Consider the following 21187-nt stretch of genomic DNA (forward strand, 5'->3'; position numbering starts at 1 on the left):
CCATTTACTTTTTTATTTTATTTCTTTTGCTGGAAGGGAAAAGATGACATTGCTTGCTTTGCATCGCTTTACTTAGGTCATTTATGTTAGGATTGTGCCACATTCTCTTTCTTTGGAGAAGGGGGCTGGTCGATGATTTATTTTGATATGAAGTGACAAGTCTTTTTATTATCTTTTGTTGAGCCTCGCTGTTTGCATTTGGTCATGGGCATTTGTGCATTGGAGCGTCGTGTCTATGGGGACGGAGGTATATAACATATTTCTGCTGTATTGCGGAACATACACAAATAAAACATTGACAACAACTATTTTGGTCCCTAGTATATAAAATGTGCTATGTCTATGTCTTTGTGGTCTCGTCGACCATTGGTAACTAACGTATATGTCGTAGGCAAATCCAAGCTCCAACGCCCAGCAATATATACAAAGCCGTTCATGGGCACGTCCCCAACTCACGGTGCCTTGACCCAGGCCGGCACGCTGTTTATATCGACATCGCTCTGCTGTAGCTGCTCTCGCATCACCTCAGCGACGGGCGGGAAGCCGGCCAGGACGGCACCCTTGGCCTTGGCGCCCACAACGGCAAACTTGTGAGCGGCGTGGGCGACGAAGCCGTGCATCAGGCCCTGTGCCGCCAAGGACGACACCACGCTCTCGACGTCGGCCATGGTCACCGGCAGGTTGCCCCACACCATGCCCTCGCTGGGCCGCAGCTTGCGCACGCCGGAGGGGGGCACCGCGACTGTGCTTCTCGCCGCGTTGGCGTTGTTGGCGACCGCCCGCATAAAGAGTGTGTTTGTGTGCTCGGCGCGCGGCCGCGGCGTGGGTGCGACGGGCGCGTAGCCCTCGATCTGGTGCTGTGCCAGTGTGGCAGCGGCGAGCACGTCTGCTAGGTCGAGCGTCGGCGCGGCGCGGCCGCGCGCCGCGGTGGCGGCCGACGACACGACGGCGTCGCTGTTGGGCGGCGGCACATAGGTGAGCAGAAACACGCGGCGGACCAGGGAGCGCCACAGCAGCGGGCGCATGCGGTACGCGAGGGTCAGCAGCAGGCGGCGGCGCACGAGCCAGGCTTCGTGCTCGTGGAGGGTGGCCTGGAAGGCAGCAAAGTTGCCCTGGCGCACGGCGGCCGCCATGGGCGCAAACACGGGCCGCAGCTCGTCGGCGGCCTCGGGGCGCAGCAGCAGCGCAGCCGAGGGGAAGATGCCGAGCAGCAGGTTGGCGGGGATGAGGTAGGTGAGGATGAGGCGGCGGTGGCGGCGGCAGGCGGGCGGGGTCTGGCGGTAGGCGGCCTCGAGGCAGAGGGCGGCGCGCTGGAAGTGGTTGTTCTCGAGGTGGAAGCGACCCAGATAATAGAGGTAGGTGACGCGCTGGGCGGCCGGGTAGAAGGCGAGCGGCGGACCCGTGTTGGTGATGTTGGTAAACATCTGCGCGGCCCAGCGGGCCTTGTCGCCGGCAAAGAGCAGCTTGAGGACGAGATTGGCCAGCCGGTACACGGCGACGCGGCGGCCCTCGGGGCGGGCGAAGCGGGCGCTGCCGCGGTCGGTGACGCACGCCGTGCAGACCTTCTGGATGGCGTCGGCGGTGCTCTCGACGAGCGACTTGCGCTCTTCATCACCGCCGCCGCCAGCGGCCGTACCTCCGCCGCCAGCGCCACCAGCTGCTGCCGACGGCTGCATGCGGCGCGTCAGGTCCGGGCGGTGGTGCATGACCATCGCCAGCTTGGCCAATGCCTCGCAGATGGCCACGCTGGTCTCGAGCATCACGGGCCCGGAGGGGTGCGTAAACGCAGTGGCGCAAGATCTGCCTGGTTAGTTGTATGCGCGGAGGACGATACTGATAAAACAAAAAAAAAAAAAAAAAAAAAAAAAAAAAACAAAAAGAGACAAACACCTACGTCAGTAGCCCACTCAGCAGAGCGTATAGTGCCGGAAGATCGTCAAAATTGACGTCGCGCCAGTACAGCATGTAGTCCTTCATGAACAGAATGAAGCTCAGCCACGGCGCGCCACCGCCGCCGTCGCCGTCGTCGCTGCGGAGCGGCAGGCACTTCTCGACGAGGCTGTGGATCGACGCATCGCCGCGGAACTGCGTGCGCAGCTCCTGGCCCAGCTGCAGATACTGCGTCGGGGCATCGGGCTCGACGCGCAGCCAGAGGCGCAGCGAGGCGCCGTCCTGCTTCTTGATGAAGCCGAGGATGCTGCTGAGGAACTGCGTGCTCAGCGACATGGTCTTCCGATCGGCCCGTTCGCTAGGTGAGCAGATGCGTGGGCATGGCGTGGGGGTGGTGGGTGGACACAGACGGAGGTGCAGCGTGAGTGTCTTGTGAGAGTGTCTAACTGTGAGGCTGGAAAGAGACGGCGTTGGTGATGGACGCTATGTGCGATGTGCTGCTGGAGGAAGGCGTGCCAGCCTTGCTTCGGGCGGCAGTCGCGACCTGTAGAGGAGTGGGTCCACTGTACGGCTTCACGCCAGCGAGCCAAATCCCAATATGACAGCCTTGTAAGCCGCACGGAGACAGTCTCGCTCGCCTGGATTGTCTGCCGTACACCGTATTGAATATCTTGAATGCATCTTGTCGTCTTTAAATAGAAAAGGACCTCCTACCCGGACACACGATTGAGAAGAGGGCTACCGCACGTTTGGGTGCGTCTCGATCGCATATGCTAAATGTTCTGATGCAGAAAAGAATAATGTGCAGTATTCGCGTGCAAGTACGACATAGACACCGCAGCACTGCACTGTTTCGCAGCAAGTTGTTTACGAGCATTTCTTCCCTGCGTTCCTCCCTCTCAACCAGCCGTGGCCGTCCGCTCGCTGCTCGTACAACGACATCAAGGGCCGTCCATATCCGGCACTCTTCCTTTATACGGTAGGACTACGTGACTACTGCATACACAGCTCTCTTACACAAAGACGGCCGTCCGAATCGTCTCCCTTTCCAACGCACAATGGCAGTAAAAGACGTGCGCCATACAACAGAGGCGTTGATGCAAAAACAGTGCGTATACATAATATACACCGTATCACACACTCTTCGAGCGCGGTCACACAGTGCGCGTTAGCCCGTCAACTATGGGTCCTCTCCTCCCATCCGCCAATAGAATGCCCCACCTCGGTGAGGCTGCAGCGCCCCTTCCCTTCGCGTCTGCCAGCCAGAAAATTTACGCTCCAGGGCTAGTCGACCTCGCTTTCCGTTCACAGCTCTCTCTGCCCGTGCCTTCCCCCGTGGCGCAAACCAAAGCAACCCCAACGCTCCCTTCTTCGCTCCATCGCTTCATCGTTGCGTCGCACACCACAACCTCCACGACCTCCACGTCCGCATCACTGCACGGCACGCCCGGCCTGTCTCGACCTGTCTGTTGTTAGCATCATCGGCTGTGTGCATTGCTTTTCTGTCGGCATTGGGCATCCGATTCGCGAGACTCGGTTGTGCCTTTGGAGGTGTCTCTTTTGTCCTTTTGTTTTGTTTTTTTCTTTTTCTTTTGCTTTTTCACGACCGACCCACGACAGCACCCCCTCCACCGCCCAAGGCACAATGAGCCGACGCGACGACTTCATCCAGGGCGAGGCCGAGCTTGGCTCCGAGGAGGACGACGAGTCCTTTGATGGCGAGGAGGACGAGGACGAGGATGAGAGCCAGTCCCGGAGACGAGAGCGGCCGTCGCGCATTGAAGACTCGAGCGAGGAGGAAGACGACGACGACGACGAGGAAGAGGCCGCCAAGGTGCTGTAGTTTCGTCCTTTGTCTTTTCTTGGCGTCCCATGTGGCATCTTGTGTATCCTGTGACTAACGCTCCGTCTCTCTCCAGATCCGCGAAGGCTTTATCGTCGACGAGAGCGAAGAGGACGACGACGATGGCGACGACGACACCGGCCGCGAACGCAAACGCCGCAAGAAGCGGCGGCGGGCCGAGCGCGAAGAGGAGGCCCAGCTCGACGAGGAGGATCTGGACCTGATTGGCGAGTCACGCCCCGACTGGGAGCGCCAGGCCGCGGCGCAGCCCAAGTTCAAGCGGCTCAAGCGCGGCCACCGCGACGAGGACGGCCCACGCAGCGAGCGGCCCGACCTGGCCAAGATCTTTTCCGACGAAGAGGACGACGACGACGACGACGCCGCCGCCGCCGGCCGCTATGCGCGCCCGGCCCACCGCGGCGTTGACGAGATGGACGACTTCATCGAGGAGGACTTCCCCGAGGACGAGGACGAGCGCCTGCGGCGCCAGGAGGACCTGGAGGTGGCCCGCCCGCGCGAGCGGTTCATTGGCGGCGTCATCGACACCACGGGCCTCGACAAGGACGCCCTCGACGACATGGACAAGATCTTCGGCGACGGCGGCGACTACGCGTGGGTCTTTGAGATTGAGGACGAGGAGGAGGACCGCGACCTCGGCGAGCAGGGCATCGAGCTCAAGGACGTCTTCGAGCCGTCCCAGCTGCAGGAGAAGCTCATGACCGACAGCGACAACGCCATCCGCTACACCGACGAGCCCGAGCGCTTCCAGATCGACCGCAAGCCCTTCCGCAACCTGCAAATCACCCCCGAGCAGTTCAAGGAGGAGGCCCGCTGGGTCATCAACCTCATGTGGCCCACCAAGCTGCTGCCCCAGAGCCTGCACGAGCCCTTTAGCAAGGCCGTGGGCAAAGTCCTCGAGTTCTTCGTCGTGGACGACGTCGAAGTCCCCTACGTCTTCCAGCACCGCAAGGACTACCTGATCCACGCCAAGCCGCGCCGCAGCGGCCGCGACGACCGTGACGACCGCGACGACGGCGGCGACTACGACGTCAGCGCCGAGAAGCTGCTCAACCAGGACGACCTGTGGCGCATCCTCGAGCTCGACATCCGCTTCCGCTCGCTCATCGAGAAGCGCAACTCGCTCGACAAGACCTACGACAGCCTGCGCGCCTCGTCCCACCGCGTCGACGACCCCGTCTTCGAGGCCCTCGTCGGTCAGGCCTCCACCATGGAGGAGCTGCAGGAGCTGCAGGACTACCTCAACTTCCAGTACGCCGCCCAGCTGCGCGAGCTGGCGGCCGAGAGCAGCGCAGCCAACGGAAAGGCGGGTGACAAGGACCACAGCAACGGCGCCGCCGCCGCCGCCGTCGTCACCAAGCGGCCCGGCGCCAAGTCCACGACCCTCTTTGAGCGCACCCGCAAGGCCAAGGCCCACGCCTTCACCGCCGCCTACGGCATCTCCGTCGACCGCCTCGCCCAGAACGCCCTGCGCATTAGCAAGAAAACGTCCGCCGAGGACCCCGCCAAGCTCCCCGTCGACCTCGCCGACAGCCTGACCGACGACACCTACGCCACCGCCGACGCCGTCATCCAGGCCGCCCGCGCGCTGTACGCCGAGGAGCTCTACGTCAGCCCGCGCCTGCGCAAGCACTTCCGCGTCGCCTACTACCAGAACGGCCTGGTCAGCTGCCACCGCACCGACAAGGGCCTGCGCCGCATCGACGAGGCCCACCCCTTTTACGAGATCAAGTACCTCATCAACCAGACCCTCGCCGACATGGCGCGCCGCCCGGACGTGTTCCTGAAGATGATGAGGGCCGAGGAGGACGGGCTGGTCGAGGTCCGCCTGGTCCTGCAGAACGAGCGCGAGTTCCGCCGCCAGCTCTACACCGAGTTTGCCTCGGACAACTTCAGCGAGCTCGCCGACGCCTGGAACGACGAGCGCCAAAAGGTGCTCGACCTGGCCTTCCCCAAGCTCGACAAGATCATCGCCAAGGGCGTCAAGGACTCGCTGCGCACCGCCTGCCAAGACGAGGTCCTCAAGACCTGCCGCGACGAGTACTCCAAGCGCCTCGACCAGGCGCCCTTCAAGCCCAAGGGCCTCGTGCTCGGCACGCCGCCCCGCGTCCTGACGCTGTCCAACGGCAGGGGCGACCCGTCGCGCGAGCCCGTGTTTTGGACCTGGGTCGAGGAGGACGGCCGCGTGCTCGAGCACGGCCGCTTCGGCAACCTGGCCCGCGACGAGGCGCAGCGGGAGGCCTTTGCCGAGGTCGTCAAGCGCCGGCGGCCCGACGTCGTCGGCGTCAGCGGCTTCTCGGCCGACACGCACAAGCTCCTCAAAGACCTCGAGAGCCTCATCAGCGAAAAGGGCCTCATGGGCCCCGAGTACGACGACCCCGAGACCAACGACTACCGCAGCGATCTGCTCGAGGTCGTCGTCGTCAACGACGAGGTCGCCCGCCTCTACAAGGACAGCCCGCGCGCCGTCGCCGAGCACCCGTCCCTCAACTCCATGCTGCGCTACTGCGTCGCCCTCGCCCGCTACCTGCAGAACCCCATGAAGGAGTACGCCGCCCTCGGCAAGGACGTGCAGTCGCTCGTCTTCCACCCGTGCCAGCACCTGCTGCCCGCCGAGCGCCTGGCCAAGGCCCTCGAGTCCGCCATGGTCGACATGGTCAACCTCTGCGGCGTCGACATCAACGAGGCCGTCAGCGACGCCTACACCGCCAACCTGCTGCCGTACGTGTCCGGCCTGGGCCCGCGCAAGGCCACGGCCGTCATCAAGGGCATCAACGCCAACGGCGGCTCGGTGACGTCGCGCGACGAGCTGGTCGGCGACCCGGACAGCGGAAAGCTGGCCGTCGTGGGCCCGCGCGTCTGGAACAACTGCGCCAGCTTCCTGTACATTGAGTACGACAGCTCCAACTTGCTGTCCGACCCGCTCGACAACACGCGCGTGCACCCCGAAGACTACGAGCTGGGCCGCAAGATGGCGGCGGACGCGCTCGAGCTCGACGAGGAGGACGTCAAGGCCGAGGTCGACGACAACGGGCCCGGCGCCATCGTGCGCAAGCTCTTCAAGGAGGAGGAGCAGGAGAAGGTCAACGAGCTGATCCTCGAGGAGTACGCCGAGCAGCTGGTGATGAAGTACAACCAGCGCAAGCGCGCGACGCTCGAGACGATCCGCGCCGAGCTGCAGGCCCCCTATGAAGAGCTGCGGCACAAGTTTATGACGCTGCCGCCGGACGTCGTCTTCACCATGTTCACGGGCGAGACCAAGGACTCGCTGTGCGAGGGCATGATCGTCCCCGTCTACGTGCGCGTGGTCAAGGACGACTTTGCCATTGTGAAGCTGGACTGCGGCATGGAGGGCCGCATCGAGGCGCACGAGGCGCCCCTGTCGTCGCGCGGCGGCGGCAGCGGCCTGCGCGATGCCCTGCGCGTCGGCCAGACGGCGCAGGCCAAGCTGCTCGAGCTCAACCGCAAGGACTTTATCGGCAAGCTGTCGGTGCGCGAAGACGCGCTGCGGCGGCCCTTCCGCAAGTTTGTGGACCACGAGCGCGGCACGTGGGACTTCCGCCAGGAAGACCAGGACCGCGAGGACCTCAAGGAAAAGGACAAGACCACGGGCCGCACCCAGCGCGTCATCAAGCACCCGCTGTTCCGGCCCTTCAACGCCACGCAGGCCGAGGAGTACCTGGGCTCGCAGGCCGTCGGCGACATGGTCATCCGCCCGTCGTCGCGCGGCAACGACCACCTCGTCGTGACGTGGAAGGTCGCCGACGGCGTCTACGAGCACATTGACGTGCTGGAGCTGCAAAAGGACAACGAGTTCTCCGTCGGCCGGCTGCTGCGCATTGGCGGCAAGTACTCGTACACGGACCTCGACGAGCTGATTGTCGAGCACGTCAAGGCCATGGCCAAGAAGGTCGGCGAGATGACGCGCAACGAAAAGTTCCAGCCCGGCACACGTGCCGATACAGGTGAGTTGTCTCGGGGACCGGCAGCGAACGCTGTCTCCTGTCGTGCTGTACTCCTGTACTACCGCTTTCTGTTCCAAGTCTTGCTAACCCCCCCACCCACCCCCCAGAAAAATGGCTTACCACCTACATGGACGCCAACCCCAACCGGTCGTCGTACGCCTTCTGCACCGACACCAAGCATCCCGGCTACTTCTTCTTGTGCTTCAAGGTCAACCGCAACACGCGCGTCAACTTCTGGCCGGTCCGCGTCATCCCCAAGGGCTTCGAGATGCTCAAGGTCGCCTACCCCGACATGCGCGCCCTCACCAACGGCTTCAAGATGCGCTACCAAAACGAGATTCTCAAGATGCAGCAAAATGGTGGACGGTGAGCGTGGGACGGTGGACTGTGGGAACGGAAGAGATGTGTTTGGATGTTTTGCCCACTTTGTGTGCCACATGCATTTTATGGGAGGAGTATGTTCTGGCTGTGTATTTATTTTATTTTATTTTTTATTTCCTTTGAAATTATCGTCTCATGCCGTTTCCCCGTTTCTCTTTCCTTTTTCCTCTTTCCCTCACTGTGTTTATATCAGGGCCGTTTCGTGACGACCTCTTCATCTGGCCCTTTTCCTTTTTACTCTTCCTCGGCATTTTGCGTTTCTTGTTGCAAACGCTGCAAAACGGTTGGACCGGTGTGGAAATCGTGAAAAACTTAAAAAGATAGAAAAAGCCATGTACTGTTTTTATTAATCATCCAGTCCTTCACCGTCTGCGTGCTATGTGACGTGCTTTTTGTAGTGTGAATTTGCAGTCGATGTAAGCCGTGTAAGTGCATAATATGCACTAAACGATATGGCGATATTTGTAGTCGCTGTTCGCCGTACTTCACGGATGCCCTCCAAAACACGTCTACATTCCTTCAACACCAACGCTCTGCTTCACGGCTGCGTCTCGCTACGTCGCAAGGCCAGATTATACTCATGCTTTCACCGAGGAGGCTTGACTTGTGCCCCGTTCTCCGTCCCGCTTGCACCCTCTCGCCATGGATCAAAGTCATACCGCATTGTCGCCCTTATAGCGGCAGCTCCAAAACGGAAGGCGACGACCGTGTCGTGGAGTCCGTCGCTGTGGTCGACACTGCAGACCTGGACGTCGAAAAGTTTCGAGAGCGGGCGTTTCGAAAGGAGCGACCGCTTGTCATCAAGGCCAGCAACAGCAGCCACGGCAACACGCGACGACTGCTGCCGGCGACTCGCCGCTGGTTCAAAGGCGAAGCCGGCCCGTCTCTGCGGCTGGCACCGTATCTCGAGCAGTTTGCCATGACACAGCTGCCGTACGAGCTGATGTACCCGCCACACCCTGGAGGAAGGCAAGCTCTCGCCAATTTCCATGCATGGCTTGCCTCGGGCGTATCGGCAGCTTCAGAGACATCGTCGACGACGACGACGAAGACGACAAAATCTGTTCGTGCTGGCTTGGCCGAGCTTCTGACGCACTACGTCGCGGCCCTTCCGGCCCATGACGGCGACGTGCCGCGACTCATCCGACTGGAGGCACCGCTCGCCCTGTTTTTGGCGGCCGTCGAATACAACTACAGCAGCTTGGGGCCGTCCTCGTGCTCGACGGCATCCTCGACGGGGTCTTTGTCATCCCACAGGACACTCACGCAGCTGTACATTGCCCAGGCATCGCTCGCCGAACTGCCGCCCTCGCTGCGGGACGACGTTCCGGCGCCCGACCTCGTGCAGCACGCCGGCCGTGGCGATGTCTACGACGCCAGCCTGTGGTGGGGCCTCGAGCCCACCTATACGCCCTGGCACCGCGACCCCAACCCGAACTTGTTTTGCCAGCTTGCCAGCAGCAAGACGGTGCGCCTGATGGCACCGGCCGGCGGTGAGGGCATCTTTCGGGCCGTGCAGACGGAGCTGATCAAGAGGCGGCAGACGTCGGCGCACCGCGTGTCGTCGCGCATCCGGGGCGAAGAGATGATGCAAGGGCCGGAGCGGGAGCTGCTGCACGCTGCCGTGTGGGGGGAGGACGGGGCACGCGGCGCTGGGACGATACATGAGGCGCGGCTGGACGCGGGCGACATGCTGTTTATCCCCAAAGGATGGTGGCATAGCGTGCAGAGCGCGCACGGCGATGGGCGGCTCAACTCTTCAGTCAACTGGTGGTTTCGATGAGATGGGACACGCTGTGTTTTGACAATGAAAAACGTGTAATGGTACAATGTAGTGACTTTGTTTCTGTACATATTTTGTCTTTTTGGCTTTTTGTCTGCTTCTTGCGTTGTCGGTGGACGTGTGCGGCTCGTCTTCTCTTTCGTCTAATAATATGCTCTCTATGAATATCCAATCGGTAAGAAGGAAGAACAATGGGAAGGCAGAAAAACCAATGCATGCCATGTAACCAAAAATATAAGAGACGCAAAAAGCAAACGGCCAGCCCAGTGTAGGGGAAGAACCTGTATTTTGTGCAACGTGTGCCCTCGTCCAAAACCAAAAACAAACAACCAAAAACCAAAATGACAAGGAAACAAGGAACAGTAGAGGAGACGAACCACCTCGTCTACATCTATGCCTTGCCGTCTCTGATCTTGCGGAAGAAGTCCATTGTGCCTTGGAAGACGACCAGGAGAATACCACCTAGAGGCGCTGTCAGTATGACGTGTCGAAAGAAAATGAATGTAAAGAGAGCAGGCAGATATAGACAACAAAGGCAAAAAAACGTACCGCCGGGGCCAAGACGCAGCACCTTGGGCAGGAAACCCTTGTAGAGCGCACCGAAGCCCTCCTCCTTCAGGACGGTGCCGACGGCCGGCCAAGCCCAGTTGTACTTGGACACAACACCAGGCACTCGGATCTCGTTCTGAATACGGCTCTTGACGACGTCCATGGGCGTGTTCAGGAGCGTACCGACCGTACCGCCGACTGAACCGGCAATAATGTCGTTGAGCATCTGGGTCTGCTTGCTGCTGGCCTTGGGCATCAGCTGGCGCACCTGGAAGATGCAGCCAAAGTAGCCGGCGTTCCACAGGATGTGGCGCCACATGGTGCTCTCAAGACCCTGGTACATGGCGAGCACACCCTCGTTGCGGATCGTCTTGGTAACGACGTCGATCATGCCGTTGTACTTGCCGGCCGAGGCCTTGTCCTGGAGACGAATCTTGACGAGCTCGAAAGGAACGACGCTGGAGGGGAAAGTTAGGCCGCGCACGGGACTTTCATTTTCTCTTCAGCCCGTCAGGACTTTAGATCTTCAGACCACCCAAAACACTTACACGAAACTCTCAGTGGCACCGGCCGTGGCGCCGGTCAGGACACTCAGGCTCTGGGTCATCTTCTCCTGGCCAAAGGCCTTGCGGTAGAACTTGCCCCACTCGTCGTTGGCAGCAAACTTGGTGGCACGCTTGGGCGCCTCCATCATGATCGGGGCAGAGATACCACGGTACAGTCTCGAGAAGCTGCAACCGAAGAGTCAGCGGTCGGTCCGAGAATGAAAATACCTGGCTCGAATGTCTCGTCGGCACGACCTACCCTTCGTGCTTGATGATCTTCCGGAAGCAGTCGACCATGCCATTGTACGAATCGGCGCCAGTGCCCTTGCCGGTCTGAAGTTGGCTGCAATATGGTCAGCATCCCAGTATCTTCAATGCCTCCTGTCGCTGGTCTCCATATCGTCTCCAGAAAGGACCGTGTTCGACGTACACTCGGGTCTCTGTACAGGGAAAAGGTAAGGTTAGTAGGGCTCGGGCGTGACTCGGAATCGGCAGGCAAAGGAGAACAGGAGACAGTAGACAAAACGTACTGACGACATCCAGCGGGTACATGACAAGAATCTATTGGCAGCACCATGTCAGTGTCCGTCTCGTAGGACTGCGGGCACGCCCGAACAAGCCGCCGGGAACAGGTCGCTTGCTACACACCTCAGAAACGCCGGCAACCGCACTGGACACACGATCGGTTAGCAACGGACATCTTTCCGATCGCCTCCGGCGCAAGATACCCCGAGACAGCCCCAGAGGCGATCACGAGCATCCAGCGCCGGACAATGGCAACATACACCAAGCAACAATAGCAACAAAACGCAGTCTCTGAACTAATTGGCAAACATACCCAGCGGCGAACTGGTAAACAAAGGGGAGAGGCTGGTCAGACATCGTGACGGATCTCGGAGAAGAAGGTCGAAGAGGGGCGAGGAGGGACGACGGAGGACGGAGGACGGAGGAGCCGGCGACGGGTAGACGGGTGAGGCGAGCAAACACGACAATGATGCTATCCAAGGGAGCCAGGTACGCTGGATGAGAAAACAAGAACGGCGGAGGAAAACAGAGGTGAGTAAAAGGAGGGGACGGCCAGACGATATGATTGCGCCAGAAAGAATGGGTTGGCGTCAAGCCAAATGCCCCGTACGTGTATCGGACTCCAGAACGGAAGGAGGAAAAAAAATTATGGGGTTCACAAAAAAAAATAGGAAAATGCGGGAAAAAGCGAAAATGGAGAAGGAACCACCCCATGTTTGGCAAGGCAGGTGCGAGCCGCCGCGAAAAGCCGCTGTTGAAACCCCCAGTGTAAGCTATCGATAATTCGTCCCCTGTTGGTCCCTTTGCTATCCCCACAGCGGAGGCGCGCGAGAGGCGCTCTTTTACCGTGCGCGATCGGCGGACTCACGGCGTGCAATTGCGCGGTTTCTTGCGTAGATGACTGCGGGTGCATTCTTGGGGGTGGGGGGCCGAGCATAGTGGGCGCTGGGGCGGCGAAGAGCGCTGGAACACAGAATAGAAAGAACCCGGTATCGGTAATCTTAGCAGGTCTAGCGTGCGGCCGCTCTTTCCTTCTATTCCCTGGTTTGGACGTACTGGCAGGCGCGACAACCGGCATCAACGGCACTGTGAAGACCGCCGAGCGCACTTGCCGCTTGTAGCAAAGAAGCCAAGCTTCGCAGCGAGCGCAGTTGGACGCTGTCGCTACCTACGACTTCCGTTGCTGCGACTCTTGAAGCTTGCTCCTGCTCGTTTTGAAAGCTTTTTGGTAAAACTTACAGGACAACATTTTCCTGGAAGGTAAGAGCCCAGTGCAAGTCAGTATGCCTACTTCCTGTTCAGAATTTGGTGGGATTTTGCACAAGGTAGGTGTGGCCCGTTTAAATGACTAATCCGTCAGTGCATTTAAGAGCATGCAGCACTGAACGAGATGCATGCCGGCGGGGTGGAACATGTTGTGCAGAAAGCGCGATCAGGGCTCGGGCCCAGGCCCCCAGCCCTGTTCCTTCCCCGCCAAACGTAGGGCCTGATCTCACCGCGACGGCTTGCGCACAAGGTCAAGGCAGTCGCGACCGGCGCATATCACGCTCGGCAAGAAGAAACACGTGAAACGACTTCTTGGGTGGCCCCGATGCCCGATTGTAGGTCATGCACAACATCATAAACAAGACTTAACAAAGCGCGTGGCATCTGACTGGCATGGCTCGTGTTCATCAATGACGACGCATCCGCAAACAAGCGATCTTTCACGGCGTGTCTGGCGTGTTCCCGTTGCACTTTAGGGCCGCGGCGTTTTGTCGTTGAAAGGAAGCTTTTGAGCCTCTGGGGACCCTAACCCGGCGCACCTGCCGCTTTGATTGGCTGGCAGCTCGAATCGCCCCTTCCTTTCACTGGAACTTATCGGGTTGATTTCACTAGCAATCGTGGCAGGCGCGTCACACACACTTTAATTTAAGACACTATTTTGTTGTTATTTTGCCTCTGGCTCATTCTGACCTCATTAAAAAACACTTAAAGACTCGACATCCCCCTCTGCGCCAACCACACTGCCGCCGACGCCGCTCTTCGACCTCTTCCTGTCCCCTGATCAACTGTACCGTCTTTCAACTCGACAAGGTCGACTCTTATATCCACTCGCTCGTCGACGGCACCCACCTCAATACCGTCCTCGTCCTTGCCCGGACATAACGGATCGAACCAACTTGAAGCCGAGAACGATATATCCCGTCCTGCTCGTATCGATCTGCCCGTAACCTGTGAGACGCATCCGTCGTCTGCCAACCTTTCGAACGCCCTCCAGACCAGATTGCTGCTTTTGTCTTGGCTCCTGTCGCCGACAGCCTTGCGTGGCGCATCTTGATCCGATCTGCTGTTTTTTTTTGTTCTCTCTCAACGCCACCAGGCAAACGTGCTCAACATCCGGCCAACATACCAGCTCGCCATCTATCGACATTTACACCGACCGCACGACGGCTGTTGCAGGTCCTTCTCAACTCGCTTCCTTCTCGCGCCTTTAAATACGCCGTGGTCCCTGAGAATCACAGCGAGGTGCGCTTCTGAAGCAGGAGAGGAGGGGCTTGCAGAGATTCCAGTCTTTGCAACCCCCGGTGCACTGTGTTTGTGCCTAAATGAGTCAACTCTGGTCGTGCTACATTGCAGACAATGTCGAGCGCTTTCGACGCCTGCTCGCCCTGACGGGCCACAGTGCCCAGGCAGCTGCTGTTTGGAACGCGAATGCAGGCGCCGCCAGCGGCGGCGGCAGCGCCGGAGGAGGTGGTGGCGGCCCTAGTGGCTCCGGGGATGCCGGAAGCAGCCCCCACGGGACGTCGCCAAGGGCTCCTGCCGGCAAACCACGCAAAGCGTCCGGCTTCGGTGCGGGTTTTGGTCCGGCCAAGGCTGGGGCCGGTGGTGGAGGCACCATTGGCAAGGCTGAAATCAACAGCCGGGACCATGCCGGCTTGACTCTCCTCCTTCGTGCTGCCGCATCTACTTCCGAAACCGGCATTCTTTTCGTCGAAGCGCTTCTCGAACACCCCGCGATCGACATCTACGTACAAGACCCAGAAAGCGGCTGGAATGCGCTGCACCGCGCCCTCTATGCCGGCAACATTTCCATCGCACGGCTGCTCCTCCTGAAGGAGCGCAAGGACATTGCTGGCCAGACCCTGGGTGCGCCCGTGGGCCGTATCGGACAGTTGATCAAGACCAAGGACCACGAGGGCAATAGTCCCTTTGACTTGTACAACTCGATCATCGGCGAACGGCGCCTCGCCGCCCTGGACAACACGGCAGCACCTGACGGCGACGACTCCGACGACGATGATCACGCTATCCAACAAAATCACCCCACTGGCTGTGCCAACCTTCAGGCACTCGTCGACGGCGAAGACCTCTTCTTTTTTGGCAGCAACAAGAACTTGACCCTCGGAATGGGCGATGGTGACGACCGCCAGTTCCCGGAGCGCGTGTACCTCAAGCGACCGGATCACCTGGTCCGCCGTTTCTACGAGGAGCATCTCGAAGAAACCAAGCAGCTCGACCCAACCGACATTTCGCCGTCACCGACCGACGGCATCGACAACATACCCGCTCTGATCCAAGGCCGCCCCCTTTTGATCCACGACGTGGTCTTGTCCAAGTTGCACAGTGCTATCTTGACCGCAGACCCGGTGTCGAACCTCTACATGTGCGGCATTGGCCGCGGCGGCCGTCTGGGCCTCGGCGACGAAAACACCCGCTTCTCCTTCGAGCCCGTCCAGGGTCCGCTCACCGACCGGAAGATTGTCCAGGTCGCCCTGGGCCAGAACCACAGCATGGCCGTTACCGACAACGGCGAGCTCTGGACTTGGGGTGCCAACACCTTCTCGCAGCTCGGCTACGCCCTGCCGCCCTCGCCCAAGCGCGATCAAGACCCCATGACAGCCACCCCGCGGCAAGTGTTTGGGCCTCTTCGGAAAGAGGCCATCCTGGGCGTGGCTGCGTCTGCCCTGCACTCCGTGGCTCACACGGGATCGTCACTCTACTGCTGGGGCAAAAACGTCGGCCAGCTTGCACTGATGGATGCAGACTCGCGCTCGCTCGACGTACAGACCGTTCCGCGTAAAGTGGCCGCCTCCCTCTTCTCGTCGCCCATCGTCTCCGTATCGGCCATCGACAAGGCCACGACGTGTCTCCTCGCGAACCACACCGTCTGCGTCTTCACGAGCTACGGCTATAAGATTGTCAAGTTTCCCTTTACAGAGACCTTCGGCCATCGTCTTGGCAACTTCAACATGTCCTCGCGCTACGATGCTGGCCGCAACCAGATCAACTACATTGCCTCCGGTGGGGAGACGATTGCCGCCGTCACAAGCCGTGGTGATCTCTTCACTATGAGCCTGACCAACCTGGCCGAGAGCAGCCAGTCGGCTACGTCGACCACCAACCCTTCCAAAATCCGCGACGCCCTGACGACGCCGCAATGCATCTGGAATGCCCACAAAGATGGTGTGCGGTCTGTGGACGTGGGCGAGCAAGGCTCTGTCATCATATGCTCGCACTCCGGCGCTGTGTGGCGCCGTATCAAGCGTGCCAAGGCCAAGGATGCGCATGTCAGCGGTGGCGGTGCCATCAAGAACCAGAAGAAGAAGGACTACAAGTTCCAGCGAGTGCCCTACATCACAAACGTGACCACCGTGCGCAGCTCCGCCTTTGGTGCCTTTGCGGCCATCCGGCGCGACTCGGACGTCATCAAAGAGCAGATTGGCGTCGAGGAGCAGTCGCTGTGGGAGGACGTCCGCCCGCTCATGGCCATCAGCGACTTTACATCAACGGAGCCGGACACAAAGGACGCTGACAAGCTCAAATTCTGGGACGCCACCTCCCTCCAGGAGCGCCTTGGCCCTGTGGCCTACCAGATCCTGCGCGCCATCGACCTCGAGCGCGACCTGACGGACCATCTCGCCAACTGGGAATTTGAACATCGAGGCTCGCCTGCCCCGGGCGTTCTGGTCTGCACCTCCCAGTCGCCGGAGATTCGGATCCCCGTGCACAGCTGGATCGTCTCTGCGCGCAGCAGTGTTTTGCGCGATGCACTGGCGCAGTGCCGGCACGGCGACGGCACGTTTGAGCTTGCCGAGGTGCTGTCCATCCAGACAAAGCAGACCGACGGCGGGGACAGTGTTGCTGTCATCACCTTCCAGGGCCTGGACTTGCTCAGTCTGCTGAACCTTGTTTTATACATGTACGAGGACAAGGTCATCCCGGTGTGGAACTATGCACGCCAGGCGCAGCCGCTGGCGCATCGCTACCGCCACGTCCGGACGGAGGTCATGAAGGCGGCGACGCGCCTGAACATGCTTCAGCTTGAAGCTGCCGTGCGCATCCAGACGGAACCAAAACAGACAATGCACGACGACTTCCGGGTAGCCATGCAGGACAGCCGCTTCTTTGAAGATGGTGATGCCATTTTGGAACTGAACGGCGCCGAGTTGCCTGTGCACAGTGTGTTCCTGTGCCAACGCTGTCCTTGGTTCGAGGGTCTCTTCCACGGCCGCTCTGGTGGTCAATGGTTGGCCAATCGCCGCCAGACGTCCACCCAGTCCGTGACGAAGAGCAAGATCAGGCTAGACCTGAAGCACATGGACCCCAAGGCTTTCCAGTTTGTTCTTCAGTACCTGTATGCCGACGTGGGCCCCGAGCTGTTTGACGGCCTGGTATCACCGGACCTCGAGGCCTTTTTTGATGCCGTGCTCGACGTCTTGAGTATTGCCAACGAGCTGATGCTCGACCGCCTGTCCCAGATCTGCCAGCTGGTCATTGGCCAGTTTGCTACGACACGCAACATTTCGCACCTGCTCAACACCGTTAGCGTCTGTGTTGTCAGCGAGTTCAAAGATGCGGCTCTCGAATACATTTGTCTGCAGATGGAGACGATGCTGGAGAACCACTTGTTGGACGACCTCGATGAAGAGCTGCTCCAGGACCTGGACGCCGTCGTCCGCGACAACCAACTGGCGCAAATGCCCTTTGCACGAAGTGGCCGTGCCATGGCCGATCTCCTGCACAAGTATCCCGAGCTGGCCCAGGACATGGACGAGGAGCGGCAGCGCCGGGTGCGCGAAATGGCATTCAAGGCGGCACACCGCGACGACGACCGCCGAACGCTTTCGTCCTCCTTCAAGGGCCGTGCTGGCAGTGTGGACGACAGCAGCAGCGGCAGCCTGTTCATGCCGGCCGCTTCGCCGAGCGCCGAGCGCGCAAGACGAAAGTCTCGGACGAACAAAAACGAGCAGCCGATGAGCCCTGTCTTGCGGCCCAAGGCGTCGCATGCTGACCTCATGTTTAGCATGGAAGAGGACGAAGCGACGGGCGGCGCCCTGGCAGGGACGCGACCGGGCAGCCGCAGCGGTCCGGCTGTGGTGAGGACCGACGACGGCCCTGACGATGGGACGGCGCCAGTCTCTCTGCGGGACGAAAGCGGTTTTGGTGTCTCGCCGTCCCATTCGCGGCCTGCGGTTAACGCCAATATCGCTGGCTCGTCGCCCGTCTCAAGCTTCGCACCGCCAACAACACCTGCACGCCGCCCAGGTGTTCTTACAAAACGTGGTGCAGCTCCGCCTGCACCCGCACCGGCCCCAGCGACAATGACGCCCAAAACGCCAGCAGAAACCGGCGCCAAGCCGTGGGGCTCGCCAGCGGCGACACCGCCGACAGAGCGGCTGAATATACGCTCGATCCTGACGGAGACGGTTTCGGCGCCCTTCATCGACCCCCGGAAATCTGCACTGTCGGCCGGTCTCAAAGAACAGCGACCCGGTCTTGATGATGCGCCGGCTGTTTCGTTGCCGAGAATTGCGGCGCCCAAGATGTCACAAAAGGAGCGAAAGAAGCAGCAACAACAGCAGCAGCTCCTACAACAAACCCAGTCTCTTGCCAAGAGCCTACCAAAGGCCCCGGCCTGGGACAAGAGCGCAGTCCAATCATCGCCCTCGGCAGCGGGCCCGGCCAAGCAGCCCGCGACCACGCATCTTGCGCCGCCGCCGTCTACGTCTCCCCTGGCCACGTCTGGCACCAGCACTCCGTCCGGATCCGGCGACCCTGCACTGGGATCGCTGCCCAAGCCACGCGGCAAGAAGCCTCTGCATCACAGCCCCCGGACCGCCTCGCCAGACACGCGCTTCGCCGGCCAGCCGCGGCCGAGCGCGACCGGCTCATCGTCATCAAAGCCAGCCAATGCTGCACCGCTCGCACCGCACTCCAAAGTGTACATCAAGCCGGCGCCCAAGGCCGAGCCTGTGCTGGGCCTGACCATGGCAGACATCTTTTTGCAGCAACAGCTCGAGCAGGAAACGATGAAGGAGGCGGTGGCCAAGCGCAGCTTGCAGGAGATTCAGCAGGAGCAGGCGTTCCAGGAGTGGTGGGACCAGGAGAGCCAGCGGACGCAGGAGGAGGAGACACGGCGTCAGCAGTCACGCGGCAAAAGTGGTTCAAGTGGTGGTGGCCGGAGTGAAGGGGGGCGTGGCCGTGAGGGACGGAGGGGTGCCAAAGCAGCCGATGCTCGCCAGAACACCAGTGCGGCAGCGTCGACGTCGTCTCGCAAGCACAGGCCATCGACGACCAACAAAGCAGCGACTCGAGGGGAAGGGACAGGGGGTGGAGGTGGCGGCGGTGGAGGTCGCAACCAACGCGGGGGCCGTGGTGGTGGGGATGGCCTCGGCCAGCACCATGCGGAAGCTGCTGCCGGTGGAGAAGGCGGATCTTCTCGACGACGGGGTGGTGGTGGTGGACGAGGCGGCAAGGCATAGACGAGGTGGGCTTTGTCCCCCGTCGCTGTCACTCTGCTACGTGTTTTGACCATGTTCGTGGCTTTCGTTGCTTCCATTGTCTTCAATGTCTATATTACCCGCAGCTTTGCAGGCTGCTTTGTTTTGAACTGTCGAATTTTCTTTTCCAGCAACTGTATATACACCGCCAGTCCCCTGGCTTGGCTTTTTCTTGGTTTGATTATGTGTTAGACTATTTTACATGGCGTTTCGCGGGATCTGTTGCGCTTCTATGGGCCCAGAGAATGAGGCAACAGGAGAATAGAGGGCAGCCTAATTTACCTCGACACGTTTCAACCGATATCTCCACATGTCCACAAGTCCACAATTTCACGATATACAATATACGATGCATTGGCGTATGCATGCAGCCATAGCAGGTTCCTACTTTGTGTGATGTTGTCATTTTGATAATTGCTCGCCCCAGATGGAGCAGCACAAAATATGCAGTCAGGATGTACAGAAAAAGGAACAACAAAACCACATGATAGGAAAGCAACACAGGTCTGGCATTTGAAGCCAACTCGGTCATTATTTCGAGGTCGCAATGCTTTTCGAGCTTGATCTGGTTGGCCAATGTCATTGCATTGCAAAGGTGAGGCGGGCGTCTGTGTTGTGAGCCTATTAGGCATCCAAGGGGGAATCCTTGCGTGTTTGGAAGACGAAAAATTATGGAAATTAAAGAAAATAATTAGAAAATAAAAGAGTGACAGTCATTTTTGTGTCCGCTCAACAACCACCACCGCGTCAATCATTGCCAACCCAAACCTCCCTTGCCCTCGACGTCGCTTCTATGAAGGCCCCGTCTACCCTTGACCTCCCTGATGACTCCCAGCTGCCGATAGATTGCTGTCATTACTATGTGGCTTGGAGTCACAAACGCCGTTCAACCAGTCATAAATCTCACTCATGCACCGTTTGGGGTCTCGTTTGCGGGTGCCCGCAGTAGCTCCAACAGTGTCAACCTGTCGGCAGGATGCACGTATGGAGCAGTTTAATGGACAAAGGTTGGCATTACTTTTGATGCCCATTTGTGTTGTTGCCTTGAGGCTCGAAACGAGCATCTGCCTGGATGATGGCCTAACATTGACCAATCTCAACGACGAATTCGGCAGCCACAAAAAGAAAAGAAAAGAAAAAAAATGGAAGGGAAAAAGAAAACAGACTAAAGAAACAATGAGACCGAATTGTTCAATGACCACTGGACTGTTGGATATGTTTTCATCCCAGGATAGGTACAATCGCCAAAAATCCCTCGACGAATCCTGTGCCGATCCGTGTTTATCACTCGAACCTATCATACATACTCCGTAAGACAGATGGATGTACACTCGACAGAAGCCCGGTGCTAGATGGAATCGCTGCGATTCCCCTTATCGTCGCGAGGCGAGCAAGCGATGAGGAAGTGCATGTGGTGCTCGCTGTGAGCGCTGTGCGTGCTGGGAATTACAGCGATCCGACCACCCAATCAGTGGACAGGGCTGTGGCGTGCCAGTCTGTAATATTATATCTTACGGAGTAATACAGTGCACGAGGAGTGGAGAGCACCTGATTGCCCACTGTAAAACTCGTGTCAGTTGATCTATTGGCTCCAGATTCGGCCTTTTGCGCCATTCTGATACCCGCCGAAAAGATGCATTATCTCGACCATTTTGCCATCAACTTGCATCTCTCTTCTTTGTTATCCTAACATGTAATTACGCTGTCTTCATCTCTCAGCAAAGGCTGCTGTTGTTGGCGCTGTGTATAGAACCGGTACATTCCGAGGAGAATTTCGTCATCGGATGGGATCTTTCAGTGGTGTTACTGCGTGCTTCAACACGCACTAGGGCTCTCTAGGCTCTCAGGCTCTGTCTCTCCCTTCACTACTGAGTCAGACATATCAGTGGTCGGCCTCGCAGAAGTGCACACGGTGCGAGCGGGAT

General features: G+C 59.3%; 4 protein-coding genes across 4 annotated transcripts; 2 read left to right on the forward strand and 2 right to left on the reverse strand.

Moving 5' to 3' along the window:
- Positions 1–452: 452 nt before the first annotated feature.
- On the reverse strand, positions 453–2226 carry SPBR_05783 (cop9 signalosome complex subunit 12; the record flags this gene model as incomplete). The annotated part of the gene is made up of 2 exons (XM_040764046.1): positions 453–1800; positions 1895–2226. The coding sequence occupies 2 exons, from the start codon at positions 2224–2226 to the stop codon at positions 453–455; spliced, it is 1680 nt and encodes a 559-aa protein (XP_040622234.1).
- Positions 2227–3535: 1309 nt separating this feature from the next.
- On the forward strand, positions 3536–8086 carry SPBR_05494 (transcription elongation factor SPT6; the record flags this gene model as incomplete). The annotated part of the gene is made up of 3 exons (XM_040763758.1): positions 3536–3724; positions 3810–7716; positions 7824–8086. The coding sequence occupies 3 exons, from the start codon at positions 3536–3538 to the stop codon at positions 8084–8086; spliced, it is 4359 nt and encodes a 1452-aa protein (XP_040622235.1).
- Positions 8087–10271: 2185 nt separating this feature from the next.
- On the reverse strand, positions 10272–11856 carry SPBR_05862 (solute carrier family 25 (mitochondrial 2-oxodicarboxylate transporter), member 21; the record flags this gene model as incomplete). The annotated part of the gene is made up of 8 exons (XM_040764125.1): positions 10272–10351; positions 10430–10887; positions 10978–11160; positions 11234–11317; positions 11405–11414; positions 11505–11535; positions 11623–11644; positions 11813–11856. The coding sequence occupies 8 exons, from the start codon at positions 11854–11856 to the stop codon at positions 10272–10274; spliced, it is 912 nt and encodes a 303-aa protein (XP_040622236.1).
- Positions 11857–14087: 2231 nt separating this feature from the next.
- SPBR_05479 (BTB/POZ domain-containing protein) lies at positions 14088–19244 on the forward strand (the record flags this gene model as incomplete). Its single annotated transcript, XM_040763743.1, has 1 exon — positions 14088–19244. One exon carries the CDS (start codon positions 14088–14090, stop codon positions 19242–19244), a length of 5157 nt encoding a protein of 1718 aa, XP_040622237.1.
- Between the last annotated feature and the right edge of the window lie 1943 nt (positions 19245–21187).

This window comes from Sporothrix brasiliensis (assembly GCF_000820605.1).
Source record: "Sporothrix brasiliensis 5110 chromosome Unknown Cont15, whole genome shotgun sequence".
Classification (NCBI taxonomy): domain Eukaryota; kingdom Fungi; phylum Ascomycota; class Sordariomycetes; order Ophiostomatales; family Ophiostomataceae; genus Sporothrix; species Sporothrix brasiliensis.